The sequence below is a fragment of the Propithecus coquereli genome, unplaced genomic scaffold (genome assembly GCF_000956105.1).
Source record: "Propithecus coquereli isolate 6110/MARCELLA unplaced genomic scaffold, Pcoq_1.0 Scaffold66, whole genome shotgun sequence".
Taxonomy (NCBI): domain Eukaryota; kingdom Metazoa; phylum Chordata; class Mammalia; order Primates; family Indriidae; genus Propithecus; species Propithecus coquereli.
In genome coordinates, this window is record NW_012152618.1 from 10,336,254 (window position 1) to 10,352,964 (window position 16,711).

A 16,711-nucleotide genomic window follows, 5' to 3' on the forward strand; every position below is an offset into this window, starting at 1 on the left:
CTATTGGACTGCCAGTTTCCAATCGGAAGGGCTTCTGAACCTCAGTCTCAGTGCAGCGCTGGCCATTGGCGGACAGGATGGAGGCGGAGCCTTAGGTCGTCGCCGGCGACGCCGGCGCTAGGGTAAGGGACGATAAGGCTAACCCCTTAACAGAGCAGTCTCGCGTCGACCTGGCCTCGCTGTCTGCCCCCGCAGGTGAGCCTGCGCGAGACCACCGTCCTCTGCCGGCGTCCGCCCAAGTGCGCCTGCGCGGCAACAGCCGCTTACCCTTGTCCCCGTTCCTCCTCCTTCCTGGGCACCTTTTTCCTTCCCTTCCCCCGTCCCCCTCCCTGCCCCGCAACCCCTCCGGTCTCCTAAGCCCTTCTGCGGGGTCTTCCCAGTCCCAATCCTTCCCCTACCCCGCCCCTATCCCCCAGGACCCTGGCGCCCCAGCCGCAAGGGCTGCGCCTCCGGGAGCCGCGATGTGCATCGTCTCAGAGCCTGTGGGCCTCTCTGCCCTCACTGCCCTCTGTTTCCTCCGCACAGGACCCCACCTCCTTCAGAATGACGCTGGACGTGGGGCCGGAGGATGAGCTGCCCGACTGGGCCGCAGCCAAGGAGTTTTACCAGAAGTACGACCCTAAGGACGTCATTGGCAGGTGAGGCTGCGGCCAGGGAAACGGTGGTCCGTAGAGATCAGGATCTAGCCAGCATACATGGTTACATTTGAGGGCTGGATAGTTCTAAATGGAAAGGGACAGTGGTCAGTGGAGAACATTTGGTGACTAGACTTTTATTTTGGGTCAATGCGTTCAACAAACATGGTTGAAGCACCTACTGTGTGCCTGACACAAAGCTAAACACGGAGAGGGTAGAAAGATATCTATGCCCTGGAAGTGAAGTGGCTGAAAGAGGCACCTGAACGTTAAAAAGGTATCAGGCTAGATAGGTAGAGGACTGTATAAAGTGCTATGGGATTCCAGAAAACCACAGTTTCCCAGAAGGAGTGATCTTTGGGCTGAGTCTGAAAGTGTGAGTAGGAGTTCAGCATGTGGAGAATAGAAGAAAGGCCTCACCTGTAGAGGCAGTGGCAGATACATTTATTTATCAAAGGTTTCCTAAGCACAATGTGCTGAGTACATTATGTTAGGCACTGGAGGTACAAGACCTGTAAGGTTCCTGTCCTTCTGGAGTTTATATTCTGGTGGTAGAGACAGACAGTAAACACAAAAACAAGATAAAGATCAGTGTAAGTGCTAGGGAGAAAATAAATAGGACAATGGAAGAAGAGTAATTAGTGAAGGCCACTATAGATAGGAAGGCCTGGGAGAGCTTCTCTGAGGAAATGAGTTTTGAACTGAGACCTGAAGGATGAGAATGAGTGGGTCATGAGGTGAGGCAGGATATATTCTGGGCAGAGGGAACGGTAAGTGCAAAGCCTCAAGGTAGAAAAGGCCCTATTCAAGCAACATATGGAAGATCATGGGCCGGGCATGGTGGCTCATGCCTGTAATCCTACCACTTTGGGAGGCTAAGGCAGGAGGATTGCTTGATCCCAGGAGTTTGAGGTTGTAGTGAGCTATGATGATGCCACTGCACTCTAGTCCAGGTGACAGAGTGAGACCCTGTCTCAAAAAAAAAAAAAAAGATGATTATAATGGCTAGAATGTAGTAAGAGTGGGAAAAGGTGGGAGAAATTAAGTTGGAGTGGTGAGTAGAGATTAGATTATGTAGGGCCTTAACCACAATAAGGAATTTAAATTCTAGTGAAACTGGATAGTTTCAAACAGGGTTGTAACATGATGTGATGTATAGTTCTGTGATTTGGGAGCAAGGAACTTAACCTTTGCCTGTGCCTTAGTTTCTCCATTGTAAATTTGGAATAAAAATAGAACCTACCTTATAGGCTACAGTGAGGATGTAATGAGTTAATACGATACCTTTAGAACACTTCTTAGCACATGGTAAGCACTTTTTGTATAGAGAATGGATAGGAGAGGGGTGAGAATGGACATTCATAGAGACCAGTTAGGAAGCTATTGATTTATTCAGGCTAGAGATTGTGATAATTTAGATTAGAGTGGTGGGGCTGGGCTCAGTGGCTCACACCTATAATCCTAGTACTCTGGGAGGCCAAGGCGGGTGGGGGCGGGGATTGCTTGAGGTCAGGAGTTTGAGACCAGCCTGAGCAAGAGTCAGACCGCCCCTGCCCTCCACCCCGTCTCTACTAAAAATAGAAAAATTAACTGGGCATGGTGGTGTGCGCCTGTAGTCCCAGCTCCTTAGGAGGCTGAGGCAGTAGGATCGCTTGAGCCCAGGAGTTTGAGGTTGCTGTGAGCTAGGCTGACGCCACGGCACTCTAGCCTGGGCAACAGAGCAAGACTCTGTCTCAAAAAAAAAAAAAAGATTAGGGTGGTGGTAGTAGAGATGGAGAGAAGGGATAGATTTAGGCGATGGTTTAGAGGGCAGTTTGGTACAACTTCCTGAAGGATTGGATATGGACCCTGAGGGAAAGGGGAAAAAACAAGGATAATTTCTTGGGTTTGGATTTGAGCACTTGAGTACCATTTCCGGAAATGAAGAAGACTAAGAGAGGGTCAGATTGAGCAGTGGGGAGAGCAAATCAAGAGTTCTATTTTAGAAATGTTAAGTTTGAGATGTCCAAGTGAGAATATGAGGGAGAGAGCTGGGCTAGAGCTATAAACTTGGGAGGCATTAGCAAGAGAGGTGGAAGGGCCTAGCCTCAGACCCTGGGGCATGTCACTATTTAGGGGTCAGTTAGAGAAGAAAGAGCCCAGCATGGGAGACTGAGGAGATGCCATCTGTGAGTTAGAAGGAAAAATACAAGAACAATGTGCTTCTGGAAGGTTGGCATGGTGTGCTGTGTCTAATGCTGCTGAGGCCAGGAAGCAGAGAGTGGTGTGACCATCAGATTTGGCTAGGCTCCTTTTAGGTATCACATGAAGATGTCAATGAGGCAGTCAGAATCAGGAATTCTGGAGAGAAATCAAGGCTGAGACAGTGTAGCAGGAGTCATGTGCACATGGTACGTATTTAAAGCCCCTGAGTCTAGGTAAAGGTCACTAGGGGAGAGAGAGTATTGGGAAAAGAAGAGAGCCTAGACCCAAGTCCTGAGGCACTGCAGGGTTTCAAGACCAGGTAAGGGAGGATGCAACAAGATGGACAAGAGCCTGTAGGAAAGAGCCAGTGACTCCACTGCCAAGGGGAGCAGAAAAACCAGTTTTGGAGGAGGCAGATCAGAGGGTAGGGTCCTTATTGTCTCATTGCAAGATTACTATGGTAGCATCATCCCTTGTCTTTGTCCTTTCTTTTCCCGTTTCTTTTTCCTGTACAGTAAATTACTTGCATACTCTCACTAAATTACTTTTCCCAGAATACCAGTTTCTTCATAAAGCTTGAAGCTTTAAAAGAGCTTGGCACATTCTGGAAATTGGTGACAAGTTATAAGTCATTGAAGCAAAGATTGTAGCTAGACTGTAGCAGGACTTTAGCCAGAGATGAGGCTGAAAAGAGACTGAGACCATTTGGTGAAGGCCTTGAGTGACTAATGAAGCAATTAGGATTTGATTTTTATCTTGTAGGTGTTAGGGAGGTGGTGTGGAAAAATGACAAGAACTTTGTGTGCACGCCATAATTACCCATAAGATTGAAAATATTAGGTATCATTAATAAAGAACACAGTCACTCTAGGAGCCCTGCCGAGGAATAAGGGAACACTTAGAATTTGGAAAAGAATATAAACTGGGAAGTTTTAGAACAGTGAGTGACATGATTGGGGCTGTTTTAGGAAGCTAATTCTAGAAGCAGTGTGGCAGATCGGTTGCAGGGGCTGAGATTGTCAGCAAAGAGATCAGTGAGAAAGCTATTGCAGTTGCCCAGGTGAGAAAGATAAGGGCCCGAGCCAAGGCAGTGGCAGTGGGGGTGAGGCACTGGGGCATAGATTTGAGAGCTATGCAGAATGGACTAGATTGGTCGGATGTGGATTTTAAAAGAGAGGGAGAAGCCAAGAATGGCACCAAGGTTTCTAGATTTTGAGTCTAATTGGATGGCAACACCATTAATCGAGATCAGGAAAATGGTGAGGGGAGCTGGTTTCAGGGGAAGATGAGATGTTCAGTGGTCATGATGCATGTGAAATGTCTCCAGGATCCTCAGGAAGAGATGTCCAGTAAGACTTGTTGGCCTGAAACTTAAGAGAGACATCTGGGCATGAAGGTTGATGTCATGGAGGTACACAGGATTACTGAGAGGGGGTGTATATAGCCTGAGAACAGGGCTGAGGATGGGACCTTGGGGAAGTCTGATATTTAAGAAGTGCGCAGTGGCTGGCCGTGGTGACTTACACCTGTAATCACAGCACTTTTGCAGGCTGAGGCAGGAGGATCACTTGAGCCCAGGAGCTTGAGACCAGCCTGGGCAATATAGCAAGACCCCATCTGTACCAAAAAATTTTAAAAAATTAGGCATGGTGGCACGTACCTGTAGTCTCAGCTACTTCAGCTACTCAGGAGACTGAGGCAGGAGGATCGCTTGAAGCCCAGGAGTTCAAAACTGCAGTGAGGTATGATCGCACCATTGTACTACAGCCTGGGCTACATGATGGAGGAAGACCCTGTCCTTAAAAAAAAAGGAGAAGAAGGCACAGAATGTACCAGTAGAAAGAGTTTGGACTTTTTTTTTTTTTTTGAGACAGAGTCTCACTGTGTTGCCTGGGCTAGAGTGCTGTGGCGTCAGCCTAGCTCACAGCAACCTCAAACTCCTGGGCTCAAGCAATCCTTCTGCCTCAGCCTCCCTAGCAGCTGGGACTACAGGCAGGCACCACCATGCCCGGCTAATTTTTTCTATATATTTTTAGTTGTCCGATTAATTTCTTTCTATTTTTAGTAGAGATGGGATCTCACTCTTGCTCAGGCTGGTCTCGAACTCCTGAGCTCAAACAATCCGCCCGCCTCGGGCTCCCAGAGAGCTAGGATTACAGGCGTGAGCCACCGCGCCCGGCCAAGAGTTTGGACTTTTAACCTAAAGACCTGGGTTTCCCACACTGTCATAATATGGAGTAGGAAGGCTGAATTAATTACGAGTAAATGCTCTTGGGGGTTAAATGTTGTGATATACCAGAGGAGGGAGTGCTTCTTTCCTACTGGAGAGTAAACAAAGAATTGGTGAAGGTAGCATTGAGTTTGGGCCTTAAAGCAGGGATTCTTAGCTGGATGGCTTCTGGGGGTCTTTGAACCCCCTGAAATTATAGAAATATATGTATGTGGTAGAGGTCTCCACCTTTCATCAGATTCTTAAAAAGGCTCATTAAAGATGAGTAATAATTAGAACATGAGCCTCAAACTCGGACGCCCTTAGTGGTTGGGCAGGAAATTAAAACTGTAGCTGAGTGTAGTGGTGCGCACCTATAATCCGGGCTACTTGAAAGGGTGAGGCAGAAGGCTTGCTTGAGCCAGGATTTCAACACCAGCCTGGGCAACATAGTGAGACCCTGTTTCAAAAAAATAAAACTGTAAAGTGGCCAAGAGTAAGACAGGAAGTGGTGAGTACTGTGGCAGCTGGAAGGCTTCTTGTCCCACCAAAGACATGTGAATTCAGATTTGTAAAAAAATCATGTGCTTGTCAAAACATAACACATCTACGGGCTGTGTTTGGCCTGAGGATCAATAGTTTACATTCCTTGATTTAATCAGAGATGCGGGTGATAGAATTCCAAACAAAGGGAGTTATGTGATTGAGGCCAAAGAGGCCCATGAGAGCACAGCAGTAAGCCTCTTTGAGGGGCACCTGGCAAACCAGCATCAGAAATGGGGTTCAATGGGAGGCTGCGGCAGGATGATCGCTTGAGCCCAGGAGTTCGAATCTGCAATGGTGTATGATCATGCCCCTGCACTCCAGCCTGGGCGTCAGAGTGAGACCCGTCTCTCTTTAAAAAAAGAGAGAAAGAAATATGGTTTGAGGCCAGATCCTGGAGGGACTTGCATCTTAGCCTGAGGTATTTGTAGGGTCACATGGAATTGGGAAAAGAGCCTATGCAAGGAAATCCTTCTCTAGGGCATTCTCTTAGGAAAGCCAAATAGGCTCTCCTTTCTCTACCTCATTCATGCCTTTCAACATCCGTTCAAGATATTGTTGGCCACATTTCAGAGTTGCAGAAGCTAAAACCCAGAGGTCTTATGTGAGTGGACCACTTGGAGGCTCATTGTGGCAAATTTGGGTCCTAAACCAAGGTCTAGTTCTCAACTTTGGTTTTCCAATCAATAACTCCATATTTATTTGGAGCCTTCTACACTTGAGGTGTTGTAGGGGAACTTTGGGATTTGGATAGAGTCATCAGGGAAGTGTGAGTGAAATATGGAGGGAAACTTAGATTTTACCACTTCCTGCAAGGGGCAGGTTCTGGGGCATAGTGTGGGAAGAACTTGCCTAGGATTACCCATGGAGGGAGTGGCAGAGCCTGGATTCAGACCCAGGTCCCCTGCCTGCCTGCCCTGTGAGAAACTGTAGGAGACTCGTAGGAATCAATGAGAGTGACTGGGGAGAGAAGCAGAAAGGCAGAGAGATAGAGATGGAAAGGGGCAGACACACTTCCTTGCCAAGTACCCAAGTCCTGAGGCTACTGTGAAAGCCGTGGTGAGTTCCTAGAGTTGCCCTGTTGTCCAGATGGGTTTTCAGAGTCTGGTGCAACAGGCTGTAGTCTGTGCAGAGATGAGAGTTCAGAAGGCCTTGACTTGTGCTGTTGTCTGGCTCTGGCAGAGGAGTGAGCTCTGTGGTTCGTCGTTGTGTTCATCGAGCTACTGGCCATGAGTTTGCAGTGAAGATCATGGAGGTGACAGCTGAGCGGCTGAGTCCTGAGCAGCTGGAGGAGGTGCGGGAAGCCACACGGCGAGAGACACACATCCTTCGCCAGGTCGCTGGCCACCCCCACATCAGTGAGGCTTCATTCCTTGCTCCTGTTAGATAACAACCCCACCACCTGCTGACCCTGCCCACAGCCCATTTCCCCCAGCATTGCCTCCACGCCTCTCCTCCCTTCTGGCTCTGTTCCACCTCAGGGAGTGGCCAGCCTTTGGGTCCCTACTGCCTCCTTTGGTTCTCCTTCCTTCCCAGTAACAGCCCGAGGCTGCCTCAGGGTGGCAAAGCCCCTATGAAATGTATCTGCTCCTTTCCATCTCTGTCTCTCTGCCTTTCTGCCTCTTTCCCCAGTCACTCTCATCGATTCCTACGAGTCTTCTAGCTTCATGTTCCTGGTGTTTGACCTGTGAGTATCTCCTTGCCCTGATCCAAGAAGCCTCCTCCCCACCTCCATGTATGGCTGCATCCATGGAGCCTCACAGCACAGTGGGCCAGACCCACCCTGCTCACATCTTCCTCTGCTTCAGCTGGGCCTCTCGCTGTCACCTTGGCCTGCCTGCCAGCCCATGGCTCTGGCCCTCTCCCTAGGTGCCACGATTGAGGCAAGTTCTTCAAGAGTAATAGTGACCAGTCAAATACAAGGAGTTCGCATGACCGAAGGTGTCACTGTCCCAGTGTTCCCCAAGGTTATAAGGTGAAGGGGAGAAAAAAGCTCTTTTAAGAGGAGAGTGTTTAGCAAGGAACTGACCACTTATAAAACACATCCTCACTCTGCAGTCTCTCTCGTGGCTTAACACACTACACTGGTGTCAGTCTCTCTGCCCATCACTTTTTCTGGTCAGACTGAATCAGTGTCAGATGTTATGCAAACAAGTTGCAAAGATATTTCAAAAGAGAATGATTTGAATACCAAAGATTTAAGAGAGGCCTTTGGAAAAAATTCATGAAGGTTTCAATGTATTTATTGAAATGACACTCCACAAAAGTCAGAGGGGAAGTAGGGAGTGTCCGTTACACGATCGTGCCCCTTTGCAGAACAGTGACACTCCCCCAAAAAGCTCCTGATGTATTCTTTGTTTTGAGGATTGATGCAGAGTCGCAATGATAACTTCAGTTTTTGAAAAGCTTTATTTTTAATGGACACGTAATTATAACCTCAATGTTAAAAAATAGATAAAATTTCAAAATAAAGTCCTATTTAACGTTTTTGCCACTATTAACTGAAATTTTGGTCCATGTTCTCAATAGATTCACTTTCAGAGGCCTTTTTCAGGTATAGTTATTCTCAGATAACAAGGACTTCCTGTAAATTATTGTCATAAGAAGTCACCATGGGGCATAGTGGCTTGCACCTATAATCCCAACTACTCCCAGCTATTCAGGAGGCTGAGGTGGAAGGATCGCTTAAGTCCAGGAATTCAAGGCTGCAGTGAGCTGTGATGGTGCCACTGCACTCCAGCCTGGGTGACAGAGTGAGACCCCATCTCTTAAAAATAAAAATTACTTAGTCTTGCCAAAATTGTCCCATCATGGCACAGTGCAGAGATTTCAACTGCCAACCCTCTGGGCCAAATTGCCCCTGGCATCTGATTTACTCTTAGAGTGCACTGTCTTGAGATGGAGAGGAATTTCTCTTCACTGGCCTCCTCCATGATATTTTATGTGAGCACTGGCTTATTTTCTCAGCCCCTGGTGTGGGGTGCATCTACCTCCTATGCCCCTCCTATCCCTTAGGATGCGGAAGGGAGAACTGTTTGACTATCTGACAGAGAAGGTGGCTCTCTCAGAAAAGGAAACCAGGTAATGGCTGGGCTTGCAGCCCCTGGGGTGAGCAGGGAGTGGGGTGGAGCAGGGAGGAACAGAGGAGGAGACTGCACCTCCCCCAGGTCCATCATGAGGTCTCTGCTGGAAGCAGTGAGCTTTCTCCATGCCAACAACATTGTGCACCGAGACTTGAAGCCTGAGAATATTCTCCTAGATGACAATATGCAGATCCGACTTTCAGATTTTGGGTTCTCCTGTCACTTGGAACCTGGCGAGAAGCTTCGAGGTGAGGGGATCTGGTATCCTAACAGACTAGGGAGGGAAGGAGACCCAGGCATGATGAGGTTGATTGCCTGGGTCTGAGTACTGAGTCCCAGGTACCAAGGAGAAGGGAGAAGTCAGTGACCACTTGCCAAGTACTCTCTGGGTGCAAACTCTTGTGTAGAACCCCGAGTGGGCCTCCTGACATAGGGAGGAGACAGACAAGTGAGTGCACAGCAGGCAGAGGGCATGCCAAGGAAGCCAAGAGGAGGGAGCACTGATTGAGCCTAGGAGACCCATGGAGGAGGGGCCTCTGGGACTAGGCCTTGTCCCAGGAGGAGAGAGAGTAAGTGGTGGGTGGGGGATAGCAGGGTTCAGCAGTGTATTTAGGGGCTGGAGGAGGCAGGACCACAGTGTGCTTCTTAGGTGCTGTAAAGAGCCTGATGTGTCTGTATAGTGCTTCTCACCTGGGGCCCTGGGACTCAGGCTCACCCAATGTTTTTTTTATTTTTTTATTTTTTTTTATTTCAGCATATTATGGGGGTACAGATGTTTAGGTTACGTATGTTGCCCTTGCCCCTCCCCCCCGTCCGAGTTTCAAGTATGTCCATCCTTCGGATGGTGCGCATTGCACTCTTTGTGTATGCATATACCCGTCCCCTTCTCCCCCTCCCCCCTCCCCCCCCACCTGACCGACATGCAATAGATGTTATTCTTATATGTGCACTTATGTGTTGATCAGTTAATACCAATTTGATGGTGATCACCCAATGTTAATACCTTTGTTGTGACAAAAATATTTCTAGTGCAAATGGGAAACTTTAAAGTGTAACTGTGGGATTCCTCAGAGCTTTTAATATGCTACTGTCTCTCCTTCAGTGGCTTTGCACTGGACTTAATAGCTAACATTCACTGGGCACTTACTATGAGGCAGGCACTACACAGTCTTTATATAGCTTATTTCTCCAAATCCTCTCAACAGTCCTATGTGATAGATAGTATTTGTGTCTCCTTTTCATAGATGTGCTTCAAGAGGTGAGATGACTTGTCCGAGGTCATTTTGCCAGGATTTGAACTTGGGCAGTCTGACTCCAGAGCTCATGTTTTTAACCTGTGGACTTACACGTCTTGTGGATGTTATGCCTTATTTCCTTTTGGGCTTCCACATAGATTTCTCCTCTTTCTGGTATCATCTTTGCCCTTGCCCACTCTATCCTCTCCCTTGGCTTGGGTAGTTCAGGTTTCACTTTAAACCTCCAAGACAGGTTAGGTCTCCCTGCTTTTTGTTCTTATATCTTCTCCCTTCATGACACGTCTTGCTCTATTATTTCTCATTTGCTTTCTGGTAGACAGTCAGCTTGGTAGGGGCACATCTGATTCACCACTGTGTCTAATATGGTGCTTGGCATTCAGTAAATACGCGTTGTAGAAATGAATTTCCCAAGTGAGTCAGTTTCAATTCAGGCCTATTAAAATCTCCTGGAAGTGTGCCATGAAACACAGTTTGGAGACTGCTGGGATGGAAAAATTGGTGCCTGAAGTGGTAGAAGAAACTAAAAAAATAGACTTGGATCAGGTTACTCCTCCAGCTCTGTGCTGGAGGAGTCCTAATGCCATGATCGGGAATCAGGGAGGGGACTTCCCAGTATGTGCTGTAAGAAATCCTGTATTTCCACTGTTCCCCTTGGGTTGAGTGGTGCTTCCACTAACCAGAGTGGAGATATAGGAGGAGGAATTTGGGCAGAAAGGAATGCAGGAAAGATTTAAATTTTGTTTTCCATATGTATCATGTGTGTAAAAATGAGGTAACAAGTTGTGTGAGGAGTGGGCAGGCTGGCTTGGCTGGAGGTTTGTAGGAGGCAAGTGATAGGGTTAGGTAGGACCTTGAAATCGATCCAAAAACCAGGTTTTCCTAGGAAGGCCACCAGGAGCCTTGGTGGGTATTTGAGTTGTTCAGCAGGGAGAGTGTCTAGTACTGAGACTTGGCAGAAGGCAGGTAGGAACAGAATGGCAACACTGGTGGCCCTGGCAGTGTTGAGGAGGCTCCAGCAGAGATCAGTTGCTAAGAGCCCTGGAGAGGGCTGGGGACATCCCCTCAATCTTGGCCCTCTTTCCCCAGAGTTGTGTGGCACCCCAGGGTATCTGGCACCAGAGATCCTTAAATGCTCGATGGATGAAACCCACCCAGGCTATGGCAAGGAGGTCGATCTGTGAGTTTCTGGTGCTCTCTCCTTCTGTGTTTACTGTCCTTCAATGTGTTTGCCTCACCTCGTCCTGCCTGACTCTGATCTCTTTCTCAGCTGGGCCTGTGGGGTGATCTTGTTCACACTCCTCGCTGGTTCGCCACCCTTCTGGCACCGGCGCCAGATCCTGATGTTACGCATGATCATGGAGGGCCAGTACCAGTTTAGTTCACCCGAGTGGGACGACCGTTCGAACACTGTCAAAGACCTGGTGAGCTGGGGCTGTGAGAGGACAATGGGGGAGGTCCAAGAGTTGCCCCTCATGCTCTGGGGTTTCTCCTAGATCTCAAGGCTGCTGCAGGTGGATCCTGAGGAACGCCTGACAGCTGACCAGGCCCTACAGCACCCCTTCTTTGAGCGTTGTGAAGGCAGCCAACCCTGGAACCTCACCCCCCGCCAGCGGTTCCGGGTAAGCCTGATAGTGTCAGGGTCTGGGTCTGGGCCTCTGTCCTGTGATCTTTCCCCTGTGCCGAATGCTCCACTGGAGCTCACACTGTCCCCTTTCCCAGGTGGCAGTGTGGACAGTGCTGGCTGCTGGACGAGTGGCCTTAAGCACCCATCGTGTACGGCCACTGACCAAGAGTGCACTGTTGAGGGATCCTTATGCACTGCGGTCAGTGCGTCGCCTCATCGACAACTGTGCCTTCCGGCTCTATGGGCACTGGGTGAAGAAGGGCGAGCAGCAGAACCGAGCCGCCCTCTTTCAGCACCGGCCCCCTGGGCCTTTCCCCATCATGGGCCCCGAAGAGGAGGGGGACTCAACTACCATAACCGAGGATGAAGCTGCAATGGTGCTGGGCTAGGACCTCAGCCCTTGGGGAATCCCAGAAAGCAGAACTCTCCAGGAGAAGGATTTTGATCATTCCAGCCCCTGTAGGCTCTGGCCTCAGGCTCCTCTGCCTAACCAGGCCCACTGCTGATCATGCTACTATCTTACAGACCAGCCCTGTACTCCTCCTCCTGCCAGCCAGGGCTTTGAGATCAGAATTGGGGTGGAAGGGAGCCACTCCAAATGCCATGGCTGGTTCTGTCAGTGCTGCCTGTGCTGTGTCTGAAATAAATCTGCTGCACGCCAGGGAGAGTGGGTTCCCTGTGTCTGGTGTCTGGCTAGGTCAGGGAAGCCCAGAAGGTACTCAGGAGTGGGGACAGGGATGGGGCCACTCTGGCCCAGGCCTTTATTGGGGAAAATGCTGAGGATCACTTAGTCTTGTTCTTGCCTTTGGCCAGAGGTGGCTGGAAGGGCCGCTCTAGTGTGGTCAACTTGCTGCTGAGTCTTTCCTCGCTGGCCTTGAGCCTCTCCTCTACCAGCTGTTGGAGCTGCCCCAGCTCCTTGTTCAGCTGGGTCTTGATATAGGTTTGGAGGATGTGGATCTGGCCTGCAGGAGAAAAAAGGGCAGGTCAGGAGAGGTGCTGTGTGGGGATGCGTGTGCCCAACCCCCAAAGTGCCCCTAGGGAGATACGCAGGTGGCCAAGTTTCAATTTAGGAAATGTTGGCCAGGCGTGGTGGGTCACGCCTGTAATTCTACCCCTTTGGGAGGCTGAGGCAGGAGGATTGCTTGAGGCCAGGAGTTTGAGACCAGCCTGGGCAACATAGCAAGACCCTATCTCTACAAAAATAAACAAATAAAATTAGCCGAGCATGGAGGTGGCACGCATCTATAGTCCCAGCTACTCAGGAGGCTGAGGTGGGAGGATCCCTTGAGCCCAGGAGTTCAAGGTTGCAGTAAACTATAACCAAGTTACTTCACTCTAGAGCTTGGGTGACAGAGTGAGACCTTGTCTCTTAAAAAATAAAAAAATAAATTAGGAAATGTCAGCTGGCCCTCTGTGAGAGACAGCTGGGCAGAGTAGCTATGCTGGACTTTCTGGATTCAAATTCTGATTTCCACTTAGTAGCTATATGACCTTAGGCAGGTTATTTAACCTTTCCATGTCTCAGTTTTCTTGTGTAAAATGTGGATAGTAATGACACCTAGCGCTTAGTATTGAAGGAGGATTAAATAAATTAATATATGTAAAATGCTTAAAACAAGGCATGCCTGGTGCACCTGTTGCCAAGTATGTGCTGGCTATTATTGTCATTGGTTTTCTAATTATCCTCTTTCTGGAGACACCCTTTCTCCCCCACTCTTAGCAGCTGTGCTTTAATCTATTTGTCATCTTGGACTTCTGCATAAGGAAAATTCTGAAGCCATGATGTGATCTAAACCCTTCATTTCACCCCTGCCCAGAGTCACCAGGTACCATAACCCCTCCAGATTCTCACTTGGCTCTTGCTCTGGCTGGGCCACTGTCTCCAGTTCCTCTTCCTGTGGGGTGACTGCCTGCTCCTTTACCTCCTTGCTTTCTCCTTTGTCTGCAAGCCAGAAGCAGAAAGAGGCCTCAGCTCCAACCTCACCCCAGCCCTAGCCCTGGCACTCTCCCTTACCCATCTTACCCTCTGGCCAGAGCTTGGGTGGCTGTAGCCCCATGTAAGTCAAAGATAGATCCAGCCGCACCTGGGAAAAGAGGAGAGGCTGAGAGGAGGGCACCTGCACTGAGGGAAAGGAGGAGATGAGGAGTGGCCTCTTGTAGTCCATGGTCCATTACCTGGGGTGTGAAGACATATTTGTAGAGCTTGAAGTGGCGGAAGTAGGTGTTGACCACATAGTCTGCCAGGTTCAGCAGCTGTTCCTCCTTAAAGAGGTCAATGCTGAAGGGGGGCCGCTGTGGTGATGACAGGGTGTTTCAGTACTGACTACCTCCTGAAGCCCTGGCCTTTCTCCAAGAGCCCAACAATCTAGGATCAAGGAGAGCCTATTGTGGCCTTCAGAGGAAGATGAGGGTGAAGGTGCAGGGGATTGGGCTAGACCTTGCCTGGAGGAGGGTGAAGGTTTTGGAATGTTCTGGGGGAACTGACCCTGACTCCATGGCAAAAAAGAACACTGGTAAAGTAGCGGTAGCATTCCTCCACGTTGCCCAAGGGGGTTGCTGGTAGGGAAAGCAAGATGCAGCAGTGAGTCCCCTCTCTTATTCATTCATTCATTTCACTCAATAGCTACTTATGGAGCATGAGCTTCCAAGGTGGACAGATGTAGGTTTAAGTCTTGGCTAGTTACATTAATTCATTCAACAAATACTGAGTAACCACTATATGCTGTTTCAGGCACTGAACAAGACAGACAAGGTCCTGCCTTTATGAAGCTTTATTTTAGCGAAAGTGACATACAATAAACCCAAGAAATGTATAATTTCAGCTATTGGTAAACACAAATAAAATCAGATGGAGAATAAAAGGGGTGGGGGAGGGGAAGCAGGAGCAATTTTATTAAGCAGTAGGCATATATTTACATATATTATTTCTTAGAACAGTCCCATAACATTAGTGCTATATCCTTAATTTATAGATACAGAAACAGGATTTTAAAGGTGATAACTTGTGTGCAATAATGCTACTAGTAATAACAAAGGTCCCGGGTGGTATTCTCGCTACTTCTGCTTCCCATGGTCACATGTGCCAGCCCAACCTCCTCCTCTCCCTGGGGCTCAAACCTTCTGGTAGCTGCCTCCCTCTTACCAACACAGGCCTTGTGAAGATCTTGGAGCAGGGCACAAGCCGTTGATGTCTGCTCCAGTGAGAAGCACTGCTGGCGGCAGAAGATGAGTGCATGGGAGAAGAGGTCCAGGGTGATAGCATCCCGTAGGCTCTGCTCAGGACAGCCTAGCTCTAACAGCTCAGCCAGCACCCTTAGGAGAGAGAGAGGAAGGAGTGAATGACAATGGGAGCCTTCTTTCATCACCCCCTACCCAGCACATGCTTTGGAGCCTGCCATTCCTCATGTCTTCTCAACCCACCCCCCTCACCCTTCCCCAAGAGCTCTTCTCCCTGCTCAGTCCCTACTCCCTCATCTCCTCAATGTTGGCTGTCTTCTCCAGCCGGTGCATGGAATGGATGTCCAGGTACTTCCTGTCGTATGAAAAAAAAAGAAAAAGTATCAGTGGTCTTTACACATTAGTCTCATGACAGGGCTGTGATGGCTAGGGCATCTGACTGGGAATTAGGAGATCTGAGTTTGAAGCCTGGCTTTTTCACTAACTTGCTGTGTAACCTCAGGAAAATTGCTTACCTCTCCGAACCTAAATGTACTCTTACGATCCTCTCCATTTATAAAACCTAGGGTGAGGGATCTTGAGTTCTTTTCCCTGTTCTGCCACTACATTGCTGTATGACCTTGGTCAAGTCACCCCCCCACCCTGTGAGCCTCAGTGTCCCCATTTGTACATTAATCCATAGTGGCTATAATATTCTATTTACACCGCAGACTCTGGCTGTCTTCTCACACAGCCTCCTCTTTGGACTAGAGAGGCTGGAAAGCTGGCTTCTAGCCACCTGATTAATTGCATGTCTGGGCCTTAGTTTCCTTATCTGTAAAATGGGCATGCCCCGGCTACAGGACAGGACTGTTAGGGAGCCACTAAAGGAATAATGCAAGTGTGAAGTGTAACTTTCCTCAAGTCTCTTCACACTCACCACATGCAGATCCGGGGTCGGGGCAGCGGCGGCTGCGGAGAGAAAGCGGATTGGGGAAGGCAGAGCTGTGCTGTCCCTGGCCCGTCGCGAATGTCCAGCGGGCCTAATAACGCGCTATTACTTGCCAGTCATCTGGAGGACTACGTACGAGCAACTCGGGCGGGGCTGGGCTTCAGCAGGCCCTGAGTTCTATTCACAAGCATATTAACAATCAGGGCCACACACCCCCTACCTCTTTTCACCTAGGCAGCCCGGGAAATGTCTCCTATGTTAATAAACATGATAGCATTGGCGCCGTGCAGGGAAACCCTTTTACAAATATTCATGAGCGGACCAGTTTGTCCCGTCCTCACCGGGAACAGGTTGGCTCCAGGATCTTCATCCACTTCCCCGGAGGCGTGGGCCGCCGTTGCCAACTCAGTCCGCACACTTGTTCCGGTCCGTGTGGCCGACCCACACGCAGAGCTGACCTTCCCCGATTCCCGCCGCAGTTCGGAGCGCTGTTCAAGCTCCGACTGCACGCTGACTCGCAGGCATTGGCTGGTTCTCTGGCTGATCATTTTGTCGCTCTTCCGTGCTGCGGGTCTCCACAGGCTCTGTCCAGCCTCGGGTCTAGGGCAGTCGGTTCTCCGGCAGCGACTGCGAAGGCCTGGCCCTAGCCGCGCCGCAGCCAGTCCACGCGGCAGAGAGGCTCCGCGCAGCCAATCCGCGGGGCGCGTCTCCCTCCGTCTCAACGGTGATGGTTGCTAGGGGGCTTGTGAAGGAAGGAAGGAAGTGCAGGCGCGCGCCAATCAGTGAGAAGAGAACGTGCATTCGTAATAAGTTGCGAATGCCCACCTGGGTGCTCTCCCTTCAAAGTTGCTAACAGGAGGTTGGCGCTGTCCTCTGAGTTGGGAAGTGGGTGTGCGGTGTCAGTTACCATGGGAACTGTCTACTGGCCAATCACCGAAAGAAAAAGGAGATGTTCGGGAAGAAACCAAACGGCCCAGGAGGTGGGACCAAGCGTGACCAATAGGATCAGGAGATAAAGAGGTTTCGCCACATCCGGCTCTGCCTTTGGCGCCTGCGCTCTGCGAGCGGG

At 49.5% G+C, this 16,711-nt stretch overlaps 2 protein-coding genes across 3 annotated transcripts; one reads left to right on the forward strand and one right to left on the reverse strand.

The window, feature by feature from the left end:
• PHKG2 (phosphorylase kinase, gamma 2 (testis)) lies at window positions 1–15,604 on the forward strand. 2 transcript variants are annotated; one of them, XM_012660238.1, is made up of 11 exons: window positions 1–195; window positions 526–638; window positions 6,754–6,929; window positions 7,204–7,258; window positions 8,587–8,652; window positions 8,739–8,902; window positions 10,997–11,087; window positions 11,178–11,331; window positions 11,404–11,529; window positions 11,630–11,785; window positions 14,507–15,604. In XM_012660238.1, the coding sequence occupies exons 2-11, from the start codon at window positions 544–546 to the stop codon at window positions 14,720–14,722; spliced, it is 1,299 nt and encodes a 432-aa protein (XP_012515692.1). In that variant the 5' UTR covers window positions 1–195; window positions 526–543; the 3' UTR covers window positions 14,723–15,604. The 2 variants fall into 2 exon arrangements, with proteins under 2 accessions (XP_012515692.1, XP_012515693.1); XM_012660239.1 differs by lacking the exon at window positions 14,507–15,604 and having other exon boundaries at window positions 11,630–12,199.
• LOC105823137 (chromosome unknown open reading frame, human C16orf93) lies at window positions 12,271–16,479 on the reverse strand. Its single transcript, XM_012660240.1, has 9 exons — window positions 15,984–16,479; window positions 15,631–15,662; window positions 15,001–15,066; window positions 14,677–14,846; window positions 14,020–14,090; window positions 13,710–13,826; window positions 13,558–13,618; window positions 13,387–13,476; window positions 12,271–12,496 (listed from the first exon to the last, which is right to left on the reverse strand). Exons 1-9 carry the CDS (start codon window positions 16,188–16,190, stop codon window positions 12,318–12,320), a joined length of 993 nt encoding a protein of 330 aa, XP_012515694.1. The 5' UTR covers window positions 16,191–16,479; the 3' UTR covers window positions 12,271–12,317.
• Between the last annotated feature and the right edge of the window lie 232 nt (window positions 16,480–16,711).

What these genes read in the sequence shown, in the direction of transcription:
- PHKG2 (XM_012660238.1), top strand. Translation starts at nt 544, where the DNA reads ATGACGCTGGACGTGGGGCCGGAGGATGAGCTGCCCGACTGGGCCGCA. An exon ending in CCTAAGGACGTCATTGGCAG is followed by an intron (nt 639 to 6,753) that starts GTGAGGCTGCGG and finishes TGGCTCTGGCAG; the next exon opens with AGGAGTGAGCTCTGTGGTTC. An exon ending in CCCCCCGCCAGCGGTTCCGG is followed by an intron (nt 11,530 to 11,629) that starts GTAAGCCTGATA and finishes CCCCTTTCCCAG; the next exon opens with GTGGCAGTGTGGACAGTGCT.
- LOC105823137 (XM_012660240.1), bottom strand. Translation starts at nt 16,190, where the DNA reads ATGATCAGCCAGAGAACCAGCCAATGCCTGCGAGTCAGCGTGCAGTCG. An exon ending in AACATTGAGGAGATGAGGGA is followed by an intron (nt 14,847 to 15,000) that starts GTAGGGACTGAG and finishes CTCTCTCCTAAG; the next exon opens with GGTGCTGGCTGAGCTGTTAG. An exon ending in AATATGTCTTCACACCCCAG is followed by an intron (nt 13,619 to 13,709) that starts GTAATGGACCAT and finishes CTCTTTTCCCAG; the next exon opens with GTGCGGCTGGATCTATCTTT.